Genomic DNA, 19,945 nt, shown 5'->3' with positions numbered 1-19,945 from the left:
ACTTGTTTCCTAGTTCTAGGTTACAGTCTATGGAATGAAGAGTTTTTAGGTGTCTAGGTTTTAGGTATCTAGGCCGTGGAACCCATCCCACTCTGGAAGCAAGGAGACCCTGCTCATACTGCAATGTGTTGGCTGATTCTCACTCTGGAGTCCAGCAGGCATGGCAGGTGCAGAGATATGCGGGGAAACACCATGCTTGGGGGCAAGTCTCTCCTATTCCCAATCCTTGTGTGGAAGCCCCCCTCTTTCCCAAACCCTCCCCCCAGAACCGGGGCTCAGCCTCCCAGGGCCCCAGACTGGCCAGAGCAATGCACCATTCTCAAGGGCGGGTGCGGGGATCCGGAAACCAGAGGGCGGGGCTAACTAATACATTCAGGTCCTTTGTAGTCTCTTACTCAGTATCGTGGGAGAGTGAAGCTGGATAGAAGGAAAGACTGGGACTAGCACCGGGTAGGAGGCCTAAGGAGTGACAGCTGCCCAGGAGGCCAAGCCTGGGTCAAGGCCTCACTGCTCAGTCTTTGCCTTCCAGGGCTGATCCTGACACGCGTGCCGCTGGGGCCTCAGGTTTCCGAGTTCCCACCCTTCCTGTTGCTCCTCCTAGCCTCGCCCTGCTGAGCCTCCCTCCAGCACCCCTGGCTTTCACTCCTGTTGCCTCCCTGCTTGGAAAACCTCCCCCAGCTCTGGTCAAAGCCTTGGAACACGGTTTACTAACCCAGCTTTCCTGGTAGTAAAAACAACACTCTGATAAATTCATGGGGCTTCTCAGAATATACTCCAGTGAGAATGTGGACCCTGTCTGAACCTGTCTATTTAGGACAAAATTAGTACCTGCCTCATGGAGTTGTGTGTAACATAACAACACAGAGTTAGCAAGCAGTTCATAGGACTAGCTCGTGCAATATTTACTATATACCGAGCACGCCGTATGTTAATTTTTCATGCAACAGAAGTTGGAGTTTTAGGAAGAAAATATGTATGTTATTTCACAATCATTCTCACAATGCTGTAAGAGAAATACATTCCCTTCTTTTCAACTTATAGATGAGGAAACCGAGACACAACCATCTCCTAACCTGGGTCCTGAGGACTGAACATGGCAGGCAAGAACTCTACCAACAAGCTATATCCCCAGCCTCTTGACACAGAGTTTTGATGGGTTACCCAGGGTCCCAGAGATAGGAACCCACAAAACTGACAGCTTTTTCCCCCCGACAGGGTTTTTCTGTGTCTGGTTGTCCTGGAGCTAACCTCAAACTCAGAGATCACCTGCCTCTACCTCCAAAGTGTTGGGATTGCGGGTGCGTGCCACACCGCCTGGCATTTGATAGCTAGTTTTCAAAATTTTCTCTAATGTGTATGAGTGTATTGCTTGAATACACGTATATATACCACATGTGTGTCCAGTGCCATACGAGGTCAGACGGGTTTCAGATCCTCTGGAACTAGAGTTTTGGATCGTTGTGAACTGACTTGTGGGTGCTAGGAGTTAAACCCAGATCCTCCAGAGGAGTAGCAAATGCCATTAACCACCGAGCCATCTCTCTAGCCCCAGGATTCAGGATTTAGAGTTCTGACTTATGTGTATGTCTGTGAACCTTCATGAGTGTATGTGCATCGTATAAATGCATGAGTCTCAGGAGGGCTGAAGGGTGTCAGATCCCCAGGAACTGGATTGACAGGTGGTGACAGATGGCCATGTGGGTGCTGAACTAGGTCACCTGCAAGAGCAGTGAGTGCTCCTAATTACTGAGTCACCTTTCCAGCCCCAGTTATTTGGGTTTTGTTAATTTGTTATTTATTTTCTTTGTTTTGAGACAAGGTCTCACCGCACATCCTTGGCTCGCGTAGAACCCACTGTGTAAACCAGGCTGGCCTTGAACTCAGAGAGATCAACTTGCTTCCGCCTGCCTGGTGCTGGGGTTAAAGGCGTGGTCCATCATACTTGGCTCTAGTTTTTATTAGTAGTACCTTAATACTTTCAGAGATAAAAAAAATGTGTAAGACCCCACAGACTTCAAGAGACACTTCCTGTTTCTTCATGACTCCCTCCTCAAAATTAAATCCCCCTTCCTTTAGGGAACTATCATAGGAAAGAAAAGTAATTTTGCCTCTAAAATCTAAAAGCTTTGATTTCCCTAGGCAGGATCTCCCCTTCCAGGCTCTGAGCTGAGGCCACTCTGCTGTGTTCACAACTGAAAGCCTTGCCTCTCTAGACTGTGCAATGGAGTGGGTCGTGCCTGCTTTCCTGGGTGGAGCTGAGAACACAGGGTGAGATGTTCTGAGATAAAGCACGCTGTGCACTAGAAGGACCTGTCTGTCCAAAGAGAGAAAAAAAAAAAGAAGGATTCTCCATCTGTAACCCTTTCCAATCTCAGCCCTCCTACTGGAAAGTCTTCCATGCCTGCCAGACCTCAAGCTTGTTGTGGAAAAAAACCAGAGGCATTTATGGGGAACTGAAACCACCCTCCTCAGCAAAACGTTCCCCCCACACATTTGCTATGGCACAAGGCTGCTACTCTGCAAGGAGCATTCAGCCTCAGGAGGCCCTTGAAGCTGCCTGACGCCACAGGGCGGCTCAGAGGCTGGTAAACAGCACATGGTATTCCAGCTCTGAGGCAAGCATTCATGCACAGAATTCTTTGTCCTCGTGAGGATAGACAGAAAGCTGCTGTGTGCGGCAGAGCCCTAGGCCAGAGCCCCATTTTCAAAATCCCCAACCAGAGACCATGCCAAGGCCAAGCATGCCACCAGCCTTTAAAGCACACTTGAGAAATAAGCTTGCCCAAACATGGACTTCTGGCTTGAAAACTTAGATTTACTTGTTAATTCTGGAGGGGAAAACATGGCAAGATTACAAGGAAGAAGTCTGGCAAGCTCCTACTTAAATGGAGCTAGCACACTTATGTGTCTTCTGAAGAATGAGCTAAAACGCACCCAACCTTACTTCTGCAAGTGTCCTCCCCTCCCCCCTAAATGCATCACCTGATGTGATCATAAGGAACAGCGTCAGACACACCAGACCAAAGGACATTGCTACAAAATGACTGGCCCTATGCCCTTCAAAAATATCAATGCCCGGACCAGCAAGAGGGCAGCAGGTAAAATTACCTGCCACCAAAGCCTGAGGACCTGAGTTCAATCCCTAAGAACACATGGTCCCATTGTCCCAAGGTGCGTCCTCTAACTTCCACACTTCAGCCATGGAATACGCGCGCGCGCGCACGCGAACACACACACACACACACTAAATTTTAAATGAAAAAAGTTACAGTTGCTGAGTGTGGTTGAAGGCCAGGCTGAGCTGTAAAGTGACATTCCCAGTGAGACCTAGATTGAAGCAATAGTAGCTCACAACTGTAATCCCAGAATCCGAGAGACAGAGGCAGGAAGATCAGCATTAGCGCGAGGCCAATCATACATAAGCAGTTTCAGGGCAGCCTAAGCAACAAGTTTAAGACTCTGTGTCAGACTGCATTAAAAACAAAACAATAGATTGAAATAATAGAGAAGATGACAACTAAATTCCAAGGAGGAACCAGAGATGGTTGAAGGCTAACTGGGAGGAAATGTCAGCTTTGTTAAGGGGTCATCAAGAAACTTATGAATGGATGCTAAATGAGTGGCAGAGCAATGTGAGTCTTACTGAATGCAATTATGTTAGGGTTGCATAAGGAGATGTCCACACTTATTGAAGGAGGTTACTTGGAGGTTACTGCAGTTAGCTCTCAAACAGTTTAGCAAAAATAATAATAATGATTATTATAATATCTATATGGAGAGAGATTAAAGTAAACAAGAAAATCATTTATGAATTAGAGAACATGTGCTAGACATGATGGCATGTGCCTTTAATCCCAGCACTCGGGAGGCAGAGGCAGATGAATCTCTGCCGTCGAGGCCAGCCTGGTCTACAAACTGAGTTTCAGGACAGCTTGGGCTGTCACCCAGAGAAGCCCTGTCTCAGAAAACCAAACCAAAAAACAAATGAACAAACAAAAAGAATTGGAGAACACCCTGGAGGTGGTGCACATGCCTTTAATCCCAGCACTCAGGAAGCAGAGGCAGACAGACCTCTGAGTTTGAGGCCATCCTGGTCTACATAATAAGTTCTGGGCCAGTCAGGGCTACATAGTGAGACCCTGGGGGAGAAGAGGTGTTTAATGATGAAAGGAAGGACAGAGGAAGAAGCAGCACCTTCAGCTGCACACTTAGCTGAGTCTCCTGGGTTGCATTTCCTAACTTCACAGTTCAGGTGGCCCTCTGAAACAGGATGTGTGCATTGGCCTCATGCAAGTCCTGCTGGGGGCTGCCACTTTAGTCTGGGAGGCTGGAGACTTAGCTATATTTCAACACTGACACGTCTGCTCAAAAAATTTCAGACAATTTCCTGCCACAAGAAAAATCATTACTCAGTATTACAACCATACCTTACTTTTCACCCAAAATGACCCATCCACCTAACTCTCCAGCCTGCTTCCAAAGAGATCACGGACTGTGGGAACTGGCCAGAACTAGAAGTTCTAATGCCTTATCCACATTGCCAGGAAGTAAAGAGAGGCTCACAATGAACCCTAATGTACCCAACATGGGAGACTAACCCCAGTGATTCCCAGGCTAGTACTCTTTTGAGGATATTGGGAACACTGCAATATCTTCCAGTCCCTTTGGAAATGAGAACACTCTGTGTTCCCCCAAGGAAATTGTCTTTTCTTTTTCCTCTTTTAAACTTAACCCCCCTTCTTACGTGTGTGTGTGTGTGCGTGCGTGCGTGCGTGTATAGAAGTCCAAGAAGAACCTGCAGGAGTTAGTTTTCTCCTGTTACCATGTGAGTCCCAGGGATTAAACTCAGGTCGTCAGGCTCGGCAGCAATCGGTTACCAACTGAGCCATTTCACCAGTCCAAATTGCCCTTTTTTACTGTAGACTTAACTCTGAATGCAATTACCACATCTGGGGATGTAGCACATTGGGCGGTGTCAGCCTAACCTACCGGAGGTTTGTAGTGGGTTCAAGCCCCAGCACTGCCTACACCAGAGTGGCAGCATACAGGGCTGTGATCCCAGCCGTCCAGAGGAAGAAGCAGGACCGAGGTTCCCCTCCAACCCTTTAAGTCTCCTTTCCTGCTGCTCATTCTGTGGTGATGGCCCTTGCAAGATGGAGACCCCCCCCCCCATTCTGTAGTCACTGCCTCCAGCCCGAGACTGATGGAAAACTCCTGAGAGGTTCCTTAAAGTTGAGTGGCCAGTTACTACCTACCCACCTACCCAGGACTCCCAACTGTCCCAGCCAGTAAGCTATCGCCTAGAGGACTTAAGAGCCTCATCATCTCCACTAGATGAGTCACTTCCCCTAAGCCCACCCACATTTCAGAGTTCCAAACATCCTGTAGCCCCAACATCCAAGATACTGAGATAGGAAGTCTGCTCAGTGAGTTCCAGGACAGCCTCAGATACTTGGCTTGAGTGTCTCAAAATACAAAATGCCTGTCTCAAAAATAAAAGAGAGAGAGAGAGAGAGAGAGAGAGAGAGAGAGAGAGAGAGAGAGAGAGAGAGAATCCCTCTGCCTCCAACTCCATGCACTGAGACTGCAGCTGTGAACAGTACACTGGGTCTTAGGAGTTTCCTGGGACTGAACCCAGGCTCTCATGCATAACAGCCACACACTCTATAGACCGAATTACATCCTCAGCCCCGCCCCCACACCCTTTTAAAGTCTTGCTCATGCTAAGGTAAGTATTCTATAGTGAGTTATGACCACTAGCCACTCTTGATTGCTCGGCAGTGATGCAGCCAGTCTCTCATGAGAATTGAAAAGCAAAGACTTCCTCCTGGTACCTGTGCAGAGGCCATGCCTTGAAGCCACCAGCAAAACCAGCAATGCCACGGAGTGGATCAAGTCCAAATTGAGGGCTGTGTGTGTGGCCTCCCTTAGCTTCATTCCCTCAACACAGAATGCAAGAGCAGACAGACTATATCAGGGTTAATGAACGGTTTTATTTGCCTTGTACAGCATCAACTTTCTTACATTCTCAATTAATTTTCCATTAAAGTGCCAGACATTTCCTTAATCATGATGACATTTGTTAAAAGGAATCAGAACTTTTCTCAGAACATGGCAGTCACGAATGAACACTTTTCTTACCAAACCCAGAATGGAAGCCCCTCACACTGACCTGGCAGGTTGGACAATTTGCAAACAGATTTAAATCCCCTTCTCACCTTGAGCACCAAACTAGGCTGGGACTAACACACCTAGGGATTAAAAGTCATGCTACAGAGAATTGAGAAACACCCACCTCCTGGCTGCCACCTCCTCTGAGCCATGCCAGGGTGTTGCTGTTTGTACATATCCAACCTTCAGAGCAATGACGACCTGGCCCCCTCTGCCACCTTTTATCCCACCTTCCCTTACTCACAAAAGCCCCCAAAGTCCTTACAATGAAAAGAAAGTGGGTTTCCATTACCCAGGTACTAACAATGTTCAGTAAAAATAAGGATAAACACAAAAGCTTGCTTAGTAAACACGAGCTCTCAGCGTTCAATGCAAAAAAAAAAAAAAAAGAAAGAAACCAAAAAAAACTAAAATCTTAAGGCAAATACTGTTGACTTTGCACATGGGCCAGATGAACTTAGAACTCTTTACCTAGCTGCAGAGTCCCAGGAGCCTAGAGGCACCTGGTTTGTCAGCACTTGCCACTGGGAGAGGCAAGATCTTTGCATTATTGCTGAGGCTGTTGGGGTGTTTCTCTTTGGAGTTTATATACAAACACACCCAAGGCTGATGTATTTATATATATGTACACACATACAAGGCCCACTACTCTTTCTTTGTGGAAATTGAGAGTTCTACCTCAGGAAGCTGGATGCCAACCTTTGTCCCACTGTCGTTGCTAGAAGAGGAAGACAGTCGGGACTTCTTTGAGGCCAAAGACACTCCACTCCCCTGTAACTTGGCTGCCTCATCATCACTCCCAGTCACCTCATAATGACCTTTGCTCTTTGACCCCAACCCACCGAAGGTACCAAATTTCAGCTTCCCGTGTTTGCTTTTAACTTCTCCACCTGCATACTCCAAAGTCCCGGTTGGGGTGGAAGGCGCCGAGAACTCCCTCTCATCGCTGAAGGAGTTGGAGCGGTGTCTTGGCTTCTTACTTTTAAACAGAGAGAATTTGCCTTTTGGTGATGATGCTTCGGCATCTGCTTCTCCTTCCAGAGAGCCCAAGCTGGCCTTCGAGCTCTTCAGGTCCCCTTTGGACCCAGAAATGGATGCTTCTGGTGAGCCGGTGACACCACCTTTCCCTTTAGGTTTGGAAAAATTAAACTTGGGCATTTTGATTTTGGATTTTTTAAGTTTTACTTCTGACTCTTCCCATTCGTCTTCTCCTGCACCAGCCTGCACATTGGCCTCGACTTTAGGGAAGTTGACATCTACCCCTACTTCTCTGCCAACAAGCTCACGGCCAGAGAAGGCAAATTTGGGGATCTTCATCTTGGGGAATGTTACTTTTCCAGATCCACTTTCCAAGTGACCTTGAGGCCCAGACACACTCAGCCCGGGACCCTGGAGTCCAGTCTGGCCTCCTTTCATGCCTCCTTCTATCTTTGGTCCTGAGAAATGAAGGTTCCCAGCAAGTTTAGATGTATCCAGGTTTAGAGAGGAGGAGACTTGGGGTCCCTTCCACTCAACCCCAGAGTCTTTGACACTCATATGTCCTTCACCCAGGTTGATATCTGGGACACTGACACCCCCTGAAACATCTACACCTCCTTTGACTTTGGGGCCCTTCAAGCTGACACCAAAATCTGACTCTGGAGATGCCATGTTAAAGGAAGGCCCCTTGACACTGATATCAGGGACAGCCCCATGGAGACCTATTCCTGAACCTTTCAGATCTCCTTTAATTTCAGGACCAGAAAGCTGTCCCGTTGGGAGTTGCACATCACACCCAGAAGCCTTAATTCCAGGCATTTGGAGATTTCCTTCTAGGCCCTGAACACTGATGCCTGGAAGACTTCCCCCAACTGCTGGGCCTTTCAATTCTCCAGTGGCCCCAAGGCTCCCCTTCACTTTTGGTCCTTCCAAGTTAAAGTCCATGCTTGGTGCTGAGATCTGGGGCCCCTTCAGGTTCACATCCATCCCTGGCCCCTTCAGTTCTCCACAAACTTGTGGCCCCTTGATGTTAACGTCCAAGTCGGACCCTGGAGCAGAGATGCCAAACTGAGGCAGCTTCATGTGGGGAAATTTGACGCCAACTTCTGAGGCCTCCAAGCTGAGATCGGGGGCACCCGCAGATAGTTTAGGGCACTTGATGTCCCCGGACATGGTCAGATCTCCCTGTAGGCTTGGTCCCTTCAGGGTCACATCAGGTGCCCCCACATTAAGTGCTGCTGTGGCATCAATCCCTGGGACTTTCACACCATCTCCTCCTATCTGTACTTTTCCACCAACACCTTTGAGGTCAAGACCTGGGGCGTGCAGCTTCATGCTGGGAGTGGATGCATCCAGGTCTCCCTTCAGACTTGGTCCTTTCAAGTTCAGGTCAAGATCAGGCCCAGAAATTTTTGGCATAGAGAGGTCCACTGAAGGCAAGTCCACTCCTGGGCCTTTAAGAGATATATCAGGCCCTTCAACCTTAACATCTGATGTGCTCAAGCTTCCTTCAAGACCAGGGGCACTGATCTTGGGCAGTGAAAACTTGGGGAACTTGATTTTTCCTTCTGGACCTTGCAAATCGACATCAGTGCCTTCCAGACCCACACTGGGGGCTTCACCCTTTATCTTTGGTCCTGCCAACTTAACATTCACATCAGGTATGGAGACTTGAGGAGCAGACACACTGAATGAGGGTGCTTTGATTTTGGCATCAGAGCCTTCAATGTTGATGTTAGGTGTGTCCAAGTTTGCCTGCACCTTAGGACCTTTCAAGTTGCCCTCTAACTTTGGCCCCGAGACATCCACACCTGACACCTTGAACTTGGGAGCCTTCACATGGATATCAGGAGCTTCCACATTAACCCCTGGTGAAGAAATGTCCAGATCTGGTACCTTGATGTCACCCTCCAACTTAGGGCTAGGTAGGGAGGCCTCTGCTTTAAATTTAGGTGACTTGATGTCAAATTCTACATCTGGGAAGTACATTTTCCCAAACATGGTTTTCTTGGTTTTTGGAGACTTTACATCAACTCTGAGTGCAGCATCAGGCCCTGCAACACCGATATCCACATCAGGAGCCTTCAGACTGGCATCAATCTCACCTCCGGGAACGTTCAAATCAAATCCCTGCTTTTTGGCCTTAACTTTAGGGCCACTCATGTGAATTTTAGGCATTTTAAACTTGCTTTTCTTGCCCTTTCCACCAAGGCTTACGTCAGGGGTCTCAACACTCAGCTCTGCTTCAGGGACAGTCACATCAACTGAGGGTGTCTTGATGTCAACTTTAGCACTTTTTGCACCAAATCCAAACTTGGGTTTCTTAAACTTTGGAACTTTAACATCTGGACCCTCGATATTAATATCTGGGCTCTCCATGCGGACATCTAAATTTGGAGTTTCTAAATCAACTTTGGGTCCCTTGAGGTCCACTTCACCACCTTCTAACTTAGGCCCAGAAACAGCAATCTTTGGTGTTTTGAGGTGCACATTAACATCTGGCCCAGTTATTTTAGGAGCAGATACATCCAGTGATGGCGTCTTCAAGTTAGGGACACTAAGTTTAGCATCAGGGCCTTCAAAATCTAGACCTGGACCTTTCAGGTCTACTTCAGGTCCTTTGAGACTACCTTCAATCTTGGGAACAGACACATCAAAGTCTCCTTTTACTTTGGGTCCTTTTAACTCCAGATCCACATCAGGCATAGATATCTTTGGAGCCTTGATGCTAATCTCCGGCATCTTGAACTTAGGACCCTTCAGTTTTGCATCAGGACCTTCTATATTCACATCTGGAGCATCAATGTCCACCTTGGGTCCAGAGACATCAATGTCAGCCTTTGGCAGGCTCACATCTACTTCAGGGCCCTCTCCCTTGAAGCCAGGCATGCTGAACTTGGGCATTTTCACCTTGGGCATCTTCAGGTGCCAATCTGGTCCATGAACAGCCACATCTGGAGCATCAATGTCCACTTTGGGGCCTTTGATTTCAACTTCAGGAACTTTAATCTCACCTTCCACTTTGGGCAGGGACATGTCCACATCACCCTTCATTTTGGGGCCTTTCAGGTTAAGATCAATGTCTGGCATGGAGATCTTGGGGGCTTTGATGTTCATCTCAGGCATCTTGAATTTAGGACCTTTCAGTTTTGCATCAGGACCTTCAATATTCACATCTGGAACGTCAATGTCCACTTTAGGGCCTTTGATATCAATTCCAGGGCCCTTGAGGTCACCTTCTACTTTGGGCAGGGAAACATCCACATCTCCCTTTACTTTGGGACCCTTGAGATGCAAATCAGGCATGGAGATCTTGGGAGCCTTGATGTTCATCTCTGGCATCTTGAACTTAGGACCCTTCAGTTTTGCATCAGGACCTTCTATATTCACATCTGGAACATCAATGTCCACCTTGGGTCCAGAGACATCAATGTCAGCCTTTGGAAGGCTCACATCTACTTCCGGGCCCTCTCCCTTGAAACCAGGCATGCTGAACTTGGGCATTTTTATTTTGGGCATCTTCAGGTGCCAGTCTGGTCCATGAACATCCACATCTGGAGCATCAATGTCCACTTTGGGGCCTTTGATGTCAACTTCAGGGCCTTTGAGGTCTCCTTCCACTTTTGGCAGAGAAACATCCACATCGCCCTTCACCTTCGGCCCTTTCAGGTTCAAGTCAACTTCTGGCATTGAGATCTTGGGTGCCTTGAGGTGGAGATCAGGCATTTTAAACTTGGGGCCCTTCAGTTTCCCTTCTGGACCATGAATGTCAATGTCAGGAGTGTCGATGTCCAGTTTAGGGCCTTTGACATCCACTTTGGGACCTTTCAAATCCCCTTCTATGTCCATATCTCCCCTTATCTTAGGTCCTTTCATGTTCAAATCAATGTCACTCATTGAAATTTGAGGGGTCTTAAAATGGACATCTGGCATCTTAAATTTTGGTCCTTTGAGCTTTCCTTCAGGACCCTCAATGTCTATCTCTGGCCCTTTGAGATCACCTTCCACCTTAGGGAGTGCAAGGTCAACATCTCCTTTTACCTTGGGTCCTTTAAGGTTTAAGTCAAAGTCAGGCATGGAAATCTTGGGAGCTTTGATGTGCATGTCTGGTATTTTAAATTTGGGTCCCTTTAATTTCGCTTCTGGACCATCAATATTGACATCAGGAGTGTCGATATCCACACTGGAACCCTTTATATCAATAGCAGGGCCTTTGAGTTCACCTTCCATTTTAGGCAAGGAAGCATCCACATCTCCCTTCAGTTTAGGCCCTTTCAGGTGCAAATCAAAGTCAGGCATGGAGATCTTGGGAGCCTTGATGTTCATCTCAGGTATCTTGAACTTAGGACCCTTCAGCTTTGCATCAGGACCTTCTATATTCACATCTGGAACATCAATGTCCACCTTGGGTCCAGAGACATCAATGTCAGCCTTGGGCAGGCTCACATCTACTTCAGGGCCCTCTCCCTTGAAGCCAGGCATGCTGAACTTGGGCATTTTCACCTTGGGCATCTTCAGATGCCAGTCTGGACCATGAACATCCACATCTGGGGCATTGATGTCCACTTTGGGGCCTTTGATGTCAACTTCAGGGCCCTTGAGGTCACCTTCCACTTTGGGCAGGGAAACATCCACATCTCCCTTCACCTTCGGCCCTTTCAGGTTCAAGTCAACTTCAGGCATTGAGATCTTGGGTGCCTTGAGGTGGAGATCAGGCATTTTAAACTTTGGGCCCTTCAGTTTCCCTTCTGGGCCATGAATGTCAATGTCAGGAGTGTCAATGTCCACCTTGGGTCCCGAGACATCAATGTCAGCCTTTGGCAGGCTTACATCTACTTCAGGGCCCTCTCCCTTGAAGCCAGGCATGCTGAACTTGGGCATTTTCACCTTGGGCATCTTCAGATGCCAGTCTGGACCATGAACATCCACATCTGGAGCATCAATGTCCACTTTGGGGCCTTTGATGTCAACATCAGGGCCACTGAGGTTACCTTCTACTTTGGGCAGGGAAACATCCACATCTCCCTTCACCTTCGGCCCTTTCAGGTTCAAGTCAACTTCAGGCATTGAGATCTTGGGTGCCTTGAGGTGGAGATCAGGCATTTTAAACTTTGGGCCCTTCAGTTTCCCTTCTGGGCCATGAATGTCAATGTCAGGAGTGTCAATGTCCACCTTGGGTCCCGAGACATCAATGTCAGCCTTTGGTAGGCTAACATCTACTTCAGGGCCCTCTCCCTTGAAACCAGGCATGCTGAACTTGGGCATTTTCACCTTGGGCATCTTCAGATGCCAGTCTGGACCATGAACATCCACATCTGGAGCATCAATGTCCACTTTGGGGCCTTTGATGTCAACATCAGGGCCACTGAGGTTACCTTCTACTTTGGGCAGGGAAACATCCACATCTCCCTTCACCTTCGGCCCTTTTAAGTTTAGGTCAACTTCTGGCATTGAGATCTTGGGTGCCTTGAGGTGGAGATCAGGCATTTTAAACTTGGGGCCCTTCAGTTTCCCTTCTGGACCATGAATGTCAATGTCAGGAGTGTCAATGTCTACCTTGGCTCCTGAAACATCAATGTCAGCTTTGGGCAGGTTCACATCCACGTCAGGGACCTCTCCCTTGAAGCCAGGCATGCTGAACTTGGGCATTTTCACCTTGGGCATCTTCAGATGCCAGTCTGGACCATGAACATCCACATCTGGGGCATTGATGTCCACTTTGGGGCCTTTGATGTCAACTTCAGGGCCCTTGAGGTCACCTTCTACTTTGGGCAGAGAAACATCCACATCTCCCTTCACTTTGGGACCCTTGAGATGCAAATCAGGCATGGAGATCTTGGGAGCCTTGATGTTCATCTCTGGCATCTTGAACTTAGGACCCTTCAGTTTTGCATCAGGACCTTCTATATTCACATCTGGAACATCACTGTCCACCTTGGCTCCTGAGACATCAATGTCAGCCTTTGGCAGACTCACATCTACTTCAGGGCCCTCTCCCTTGAAGCCAGGCATGCTGAACTTGGGCATTTTCACCTTGGGCATCCTCAGGTGCCAGTCTGGTCCATGAACATCCACATCCGGAGCATCGATGTCCACTTTGGGGCCTTTGATATCCACTTCAGGAACTTTAATCTCACCTTCCACTTTGGGCAGGGACACGTCCACATCACCCTTCATTTTGGGGCCTTTCAGGTTAAGATCAATGTCTGGCATGGAGATCTTGGGGGCTTTGATGTTCATCTCAGGCATCTTGAACTTAGGACCTTTCAACTTTCCTTCTGGTCCTTCAATGCTCACATCAGGGACTTCAATGTCCACCTTGGGTCCTGAGACATCAATGTCAGCTTTTGGCAGGCTCACATCTACTTCTGGGCCCTCTCCCTTGAAACCAGGCATGCTGAACTTGGGCATTTTCACCTTGGGCATCTTCAGATGCCAGTCTGGACCATGAACATCCACATCTGGGGCACTGATGTCCACTTTGGGGCCTTTGATGTCAACTTCAGGGCCCTTGAGGTCACCTTCTACTTTCGGCAGAGAAACATCCACATCTCCCTTTACTTTGGGACCCTTGAGATGCAAATCAGGCATGGAGATCTTGGGAGCCTTGATGTTCATCTCTGGCATCTTGAACTTAGGACCCTTCAGTTTTGCATCAGGACCTTCTATATTCACATCTGGAACATCAATGTCCACCTTGGGTCCAGAGACATCAATGTCAGCCTTGGGCAGGCTTACATCTACTTCAGGGCCCTCTCCCTTGAAGCCAGGCATGCTGAACTTGGGCATTTTCATCTTGGGCATCTTCAGGTGCCAGTCTGGTCCATGAACATCCACATCTGGAGCATCAATGTCCACTTTGGGGCCTTTGATGTCAACTTCAGGAACTTTAATCTCACCTTCCACTTTGGGCAGAGACACGTCCCCATCACCCTTCAATTTTGGACCTTTAAGACTCAGATCAATGTCGGGCATGGAGATCTTGGGAGCCTTGATGTTCATCTCTGGGATCTTGAACTTAGGGCCCTTCAGTTTTGCATCAGGACCTTCAATATTTACATCTGGAACATCAATGTCCACCTTAGGTCCTGAGACATCAATGTCAGCCTTTGGCAGGTTCACATCCACTTCAGGACCCTCACCTTTAAAACCAGGCATGCTGAACTTGGGCATTTTCACTTTGGGCATCTTCAGGTGCCAGTCTGGTCCATGAACATCCACATCTGGAACATCAATGTCTATTTTCGGGTCTTTGATCTCAGCTTTTGGCCCTTTAAGATCCCCTTCAAGTTTGGGAAGAGAAACATCTACATCACCTTTTACTTTGGGACCTTTCAGGTTTAAGTCAATGTCAGGCATAGATATCTTGGGGGCTTTGATGTTCATCTCAGGCATCTTAAATTTGGGGCCTTTTAAGCTTCCTTCTGGACACTCTACATTGAGTTCTGGGCCCTCAATATTCATACTGGGACCTTCTACATTGATGTCTCCTTTTGGTAAATCCATAGCCACATCAGGCCCTTCTGCTTTTAAGCCAGACACACCGAACTTGGGCATTTTCATCTTGGGCATCTTCAGATTCCATTCTGGACCATGAACATCCACTTCAGGTGCATTAATATGTACCTCTGGTGGTTTAATATCCACTTTCGGGCTTTTAAAGTCTCCTTCTAAATTTGGGCCTGCTACATCTAAGTCTCCTTTGACCTTAGGACCTTTCAAATTTAGCTCCACATCAGGCATAGAAACTTTGGGAGATGAAATACTCAGGAAAGGCATTTTAAACTTGGATCCTTTCACTTTGCCTTGTACTTCAACTTCTGGAGCATTAATGTCAACTTTTGGAGCTGTTACATCAACATCTGGCTTTTTAACTTTGACATCCATGTCAGGTGTCTGAACTTTGGATCCAGAAAAATTAAATTTAGGGAGCTTAAAACGAGACTTCTTTGATTTCCCTTCAATATTAACCTTGGGAGCAGAAATGTCCACTTCTGGGCCCTTCACATCTAACTTGGGAGTTCTAATTTCACCCTCCAACTTGGGGCCAGAGATATCAACATCTCCCTTAAGCTTTGAGCCCTTTAAATTCAAGTCAATTTCAGGCATAGAGATCTTGGGCATGTTGACATGCATGTCAGGCATTTTCAGTTTGGGACCTTTTAATTTGCCCTCAGGACCATGAATGTCAATATCTGGAGCATTTATATCTAATTTTGGGTCCTTTATGTCAAGAGAAGGCCCTTTCAAATCACCTTCAACACTTGGAAGTGAAACATCCACATCTCCTTTCACTTTGGGGCCTTTAATATTAAGGTCCAAATCTGGCATTGAGATCTTAGGAGCTTTAATATTCATCTCTGGCATCTTGAACTTAGGACCCTTCAGCTTTGCATCAGGACCTTCTATATTCACATCTGGAACATCAATGTCCACCTTGGGTCCAGAGACATCAATATCAGCCTTTGGCAAGCTTACATCTACTTCAGGGCCCTCTCCCTTGAAGCCAGGCATGCTGAACTTGGGCATTTTCATCTTGGGCATCTTCAGGTGCCAGTCTGGACCATGAATATCCACATCTGGGGCATTGATGTCCACTTTGGGGCCTTTGATATCAACTTCAGGGCCCTTGAGGTCACCTTCTACTTTCGGCAGGGACACGTCCACATCGCCCTTCACTTTGGGGCCTTTCAGGTTAAGATCAATGTCTGGCATGGAGATCTTGGGAGCCTTGATGTTCATCTCAGGCATCTTGAACTTAGGACCTTTCAACTTTCCTTCTGGTCCTTCAATGCTCACATCAGGGACTTCAATGTCAACCTTGGGTCCTGAGACATCAATGTCAGCCTTGGGAAGGTTCACATCCACTTCAGGACCCTCTCCCTTGAAGCCAGGCATGCTGAACTTGGGCATTTTCATCTTGGGCATCTTCAGATGCCAGTCTGGACCATGAACATCCACATCTGGGGCACTGATGTCCACTTTAGGGCCTTTGATGTCAACTCCAGGGCCCTTGAGGTCACCTTCTACATTGGGCAGAGAAACATCCACATCTCCCTTTACTTTGGGACCCTTGAGATGCAAATCAGGCATGGAGATCTTTGGAGCCTTGATGTTCATCTCTGGCATCTTGAACTTAGGACCCTTCAGTTTTGCATCAGGACCTTCTATATTCACATCTGGAACACCTATGTCCACCTTTGGTCCAGAGACATCAATGTCAGCCTTTGGCAGGCTCACATCTACTTCTGGGCCCTCTCCCTTAAAGCCAGGCATGCTGAACTTGGGCATTTTCACCTTGGGCATCTTCAGGTGCCAGTCTGGTCCGTGAACATCCACATCCGGAGCATCGATGTCCACTTTGGGGCCTTTGATATCCACTTCAGGAACTTTAATCTCACCTTCCACTTTGGGCAGGGACACGTCCACATCACCCTTCATTTTGGGGCCTTTCAGGTTAAGATCAATGTCTGGCATGGAGATCTTTGGGGCTTTGATGTTCATCTCAGGCATCTTGAACTTAGGACCTTTCAACTTTCCTTCTGGTCCTTCAATGCTCACATCAGGGCCTTCAATGTCAACCTTGGGTCCTGAGACATCAATGTCAGCCTTGGGCAGGCTTACATCCACTTCAGGACCTTCTGCCTTGAAGCCAGGCATGCTGAACTTGGGCATTTTCACCTTGGGCATCTTTAGGTGCCAGTCTGGGCCCTGAACATCTACATCAGGAGCACTAATGTCCACTTTGGGGCCTTTGATGTCAACTTCAGGGCCCTTGAGGTCACCTTCTACTTTGGGCAGGGAAACATCCACATCTCCCTTTAGTTTGGGACCCTTAAGATGTAAATCAGGCATTGAGATTTTTGGAGCCTTGATGTTCATCTCTGGCATCTTGAACTTAGGACCCTTCAGTTTGCCTTCTGGTCCTTCAATCTCAATGTCTGGTCCACTTAGGTCCACATTTGGCCCTTTGAGGTCTCCTTCCAATTTGGGAATATCTACATCAACCTCACTCTTTATCTTTGGACTCTTTAAGTGAAGATCAATGTCTGGCATGGAGATTTTGGGAGCTTTAAAGTGCATATCTGGCATCTTGAATTTAGGACTTTTCCATTTACCTTCTGGGCCTTCTACAGCTACTTCTGGCATGTCGACATCCAATTTGGGGCCCTTGACATCCAGTTCTGGACCCTTTAAGTCTCCCTCAAGTTTTGGGACTGAAACATCAATATCGCCTTTGATTTTAGAACCTTTTAAGTTAAAATCAACATCAGGCATGGAGATCTTAGGAGTCTTGAAGTGCATGTCAGGCATCTTAAACTTGGGGCCTTTCAGCTTTCCTTCTGGCCCTTCAATGCTCACATCAGGAACTTCAACATCCACCTTGGGTCCTGAGACATCAATGTCAGCCTTGGGCAGGTTCACATCCACTTCAGGGCCTTCTGCTTTGAACCCAGGCATGCTGAACTTGGGCATTTTCATCTTGGGCATCTTCAGGTGCCAATCTGGCCCATGAACATCCACATCTGGGGCACTGATGTCTACTTTAGGTCCTTTGATGTCCACATCTGGTACTTTCATTTCACCTTCTAGCTTGGGTACTGTCACATCCACATCCCCCTTGACTTTGGGGCCTTTCAAGTTTAAGTCCACATCAGGCATGGAGATCTTAGGGGCCTTGAAGTGCATGTCAGGCATCTTAAACTTGGGGCCCTTCAATTTTGCATCAGGACATTCCAGGTCAACATCAGGCACTTCCACATCCACACTGGGACCTTTTAATTCTCCTTCTAGTTTTGGCACTGTCACGTCGAGATCCCCCTTGACTTTGGGGCCTTTCAAATGTAAGTCCACATCAGGCATGGAGATCTTAGGGGCCTTGAAGTGCATGTCAGGCATCTTAAACTTGGGGCCTTTCAACTTTGCATCAGGACATTCCAGATCAACATCAGGTACCTCTACATTCACATTGGGGCCTTTCAAATCTCCTTCCAGTTTTGGAACAGTCACGTCCATATCCCCTTTGACCTTAGGGCTTTTCAAATGCAGGTCCACATCAGGCATGGAGATCTTAGGAGTCTTGAAGTGCATGTCAGGCATCTTAAACTTGGGGCCTTTCAGCTTTCCTTCTGGCCCTTCAATGCTCACATCAGGAACTTCAACATCCACCTTGGGTCCTGAGACATCAATGTCAGCCTTGGGCAGGTTCACATCCACTTCAGGGCCTTCTGCTTTGAACCCAGGCATGCTGAACTTGGGCATTTTCATCTTGGGCATCTTCAGGTGCCAATCTGGCCCATGAACATCCACATCTGGGGCACTGATGTCTACTTTAGGGCCTTTGATGTCCACATCTGGTACTTTCATTTCGCCTTCTAGCTTGGGCACTGTCACATCCACATCCCCCTTGACTTTGGGGCCTTTCAAGTTTAAGTCCACATCAGGCATGGAGATCTTAGGGGCCTTGAAGTGCATGTCAGGCATCTTAAACTTGGGGCCCTTCAATTTTGCATCAGGACATTCCAGGTCAACATCAGGCACTTCCACATCCACACTGGGACCTTTTAATTCTCCTTCTAGTTTTGGCACTGTCACGTCGAGATCCCCCTTGACTTTGGGGCCTTTCAAATGTAAGTCCACATCAGGCATGGAGATCTTAGGGGCCTTGAAGTGCATGTCAGGCATCTTAAATTTGGGGCCTTTCAACTTTGCATCAGGACATTCCAGGTCAACATCAGGCACTTCCACATCTACGTTGGGGCCTTTGATATCAACTTGAGGACCTCTGAGATCAGCTTCCATTTCTGGCACAGAAGCATCTATCTCTCCTTTCAGTTTGGGCCCCTTCAAATTCAAGTCCACATCTGGCATGGAGATCTTGGGAGCCTTGATATTGAACTTGGGCATCTTAAATTTGGAGCCTTTCAGTTTTGCATCAGGACCTTCTATATTCACATCTGGCACATCAATGTCCACCTTGGGTCCTGAGACATCAATGTCAGCCTTGGGCAGGTTCACATCCACTTCAGGGCCTTCTGCTTTGAAGCCAGGCATGCTGAACTTGGGCATTTTCACCTTGGGCATCTTCAGGTGCCAATCTGGCCCATGAACATCCACATCTGGGGCACTGATGTCCACTTTAGGTCCTTTGATGTCCACATCTGGCACTTTCATTTCACCTTCTAGCTTGGGCACTGTCACATCCACATCCACCTTAGGGACTTTAACATCAACTTCAGGACCTTTCAGATTTCCTTCCACTTTTGGAAGAGAAACATCTATATCACTTTTCAGTTTAGGTCCTTTCAGATTAAGACCAACATCAGGCATAGAGATTTTGTGTGTCTGTATATTCATGCTCGGCATCTTGAACTTGGGGCCCTTTAGTTTCCCTTCTGGAGCTTCAATATTCACATCTGGAACATCAATGTTCACTTTGGGTCCTGAGACATCAATGTTGGCCTTTTGAAGATTTACATCTACTTCAGGGCCCTCTCCTTTGAAGCCAGGCATGCTGAACTTGGGCATTTTTACCTTAGGCATCTTCAGGTGCCAGTCTGGGCCATGAACATCCACATCTGGTACATCTATTTGGGGGCCTTTGATATCAACAGCAGGAGCTTTTATTTCTCCTCCCACTTTTGGAACTGAGACATCATAGTCTCCTTTCACTTTAGGACCTTTCAAATTCAAGCTAACATCTGGCATGGATATCTTTTGAGGCTTTATATTCATTTCTGGCATCTTAAATTTTGGCCCTTTTAGTTTTGCATCTGGACCTTCAATATTTACATCT

General features: G+C 47.4%; 1 protein-coding gene across 11 annotated transcripts in view; it reads right to left on the bottom strand.

The window, feature by feature from the left end:
* The window catches only part of Ahnak (AHNAK nucleoprotein), an 88,416-nt gene that overhangs the window by 51,961 nt on the left and 16,510 nt on the right, over positions 1-19,945 (bottom strand). For 2 of the 11 annotated variants that reach the window (XM_038317753.1, XM_038317754.1), the window contains exon 6: positions 5,974-19,356. The exons of 3 other annotated variants lie outside the window; for them this stretch is intronic. In XM_038317753.1, coding sequence (XP_038173681.1) covers positions 6,817-19,356 — 12,540 coding nt within the window. In that variant the 3' untranslated portion in view covers positions 5,974-6,816. Of the gene's footprint in view, positions 1-5,973; positions 19,357-19,945 lie in introns of those variants that run through there. 6 more of the 11 variants (XM_038317757.1, XM_038317758.1, XM_038317760.1 and 3 more) reach the window with 6 other exon arrangements.

The sequence above is a fragment of the Arvicola amphibius genome, chromosome 1 (assembly GCF_903992535.2).
Source record: "Arvicola amphibius chromosome 1, mArvAmp1.2, whole genome shotgun sequence".
In the NCBI taxonomy this organism is placed as follows: Eukaryota; Metazoa; Chordata; class Mammalia; order Rodentia; family Cricetidae; genus Arvicola; species Arvicola amphibius.
This window is presented reverse-complemented; position numbering and strand designations above follow the sequence as displayed.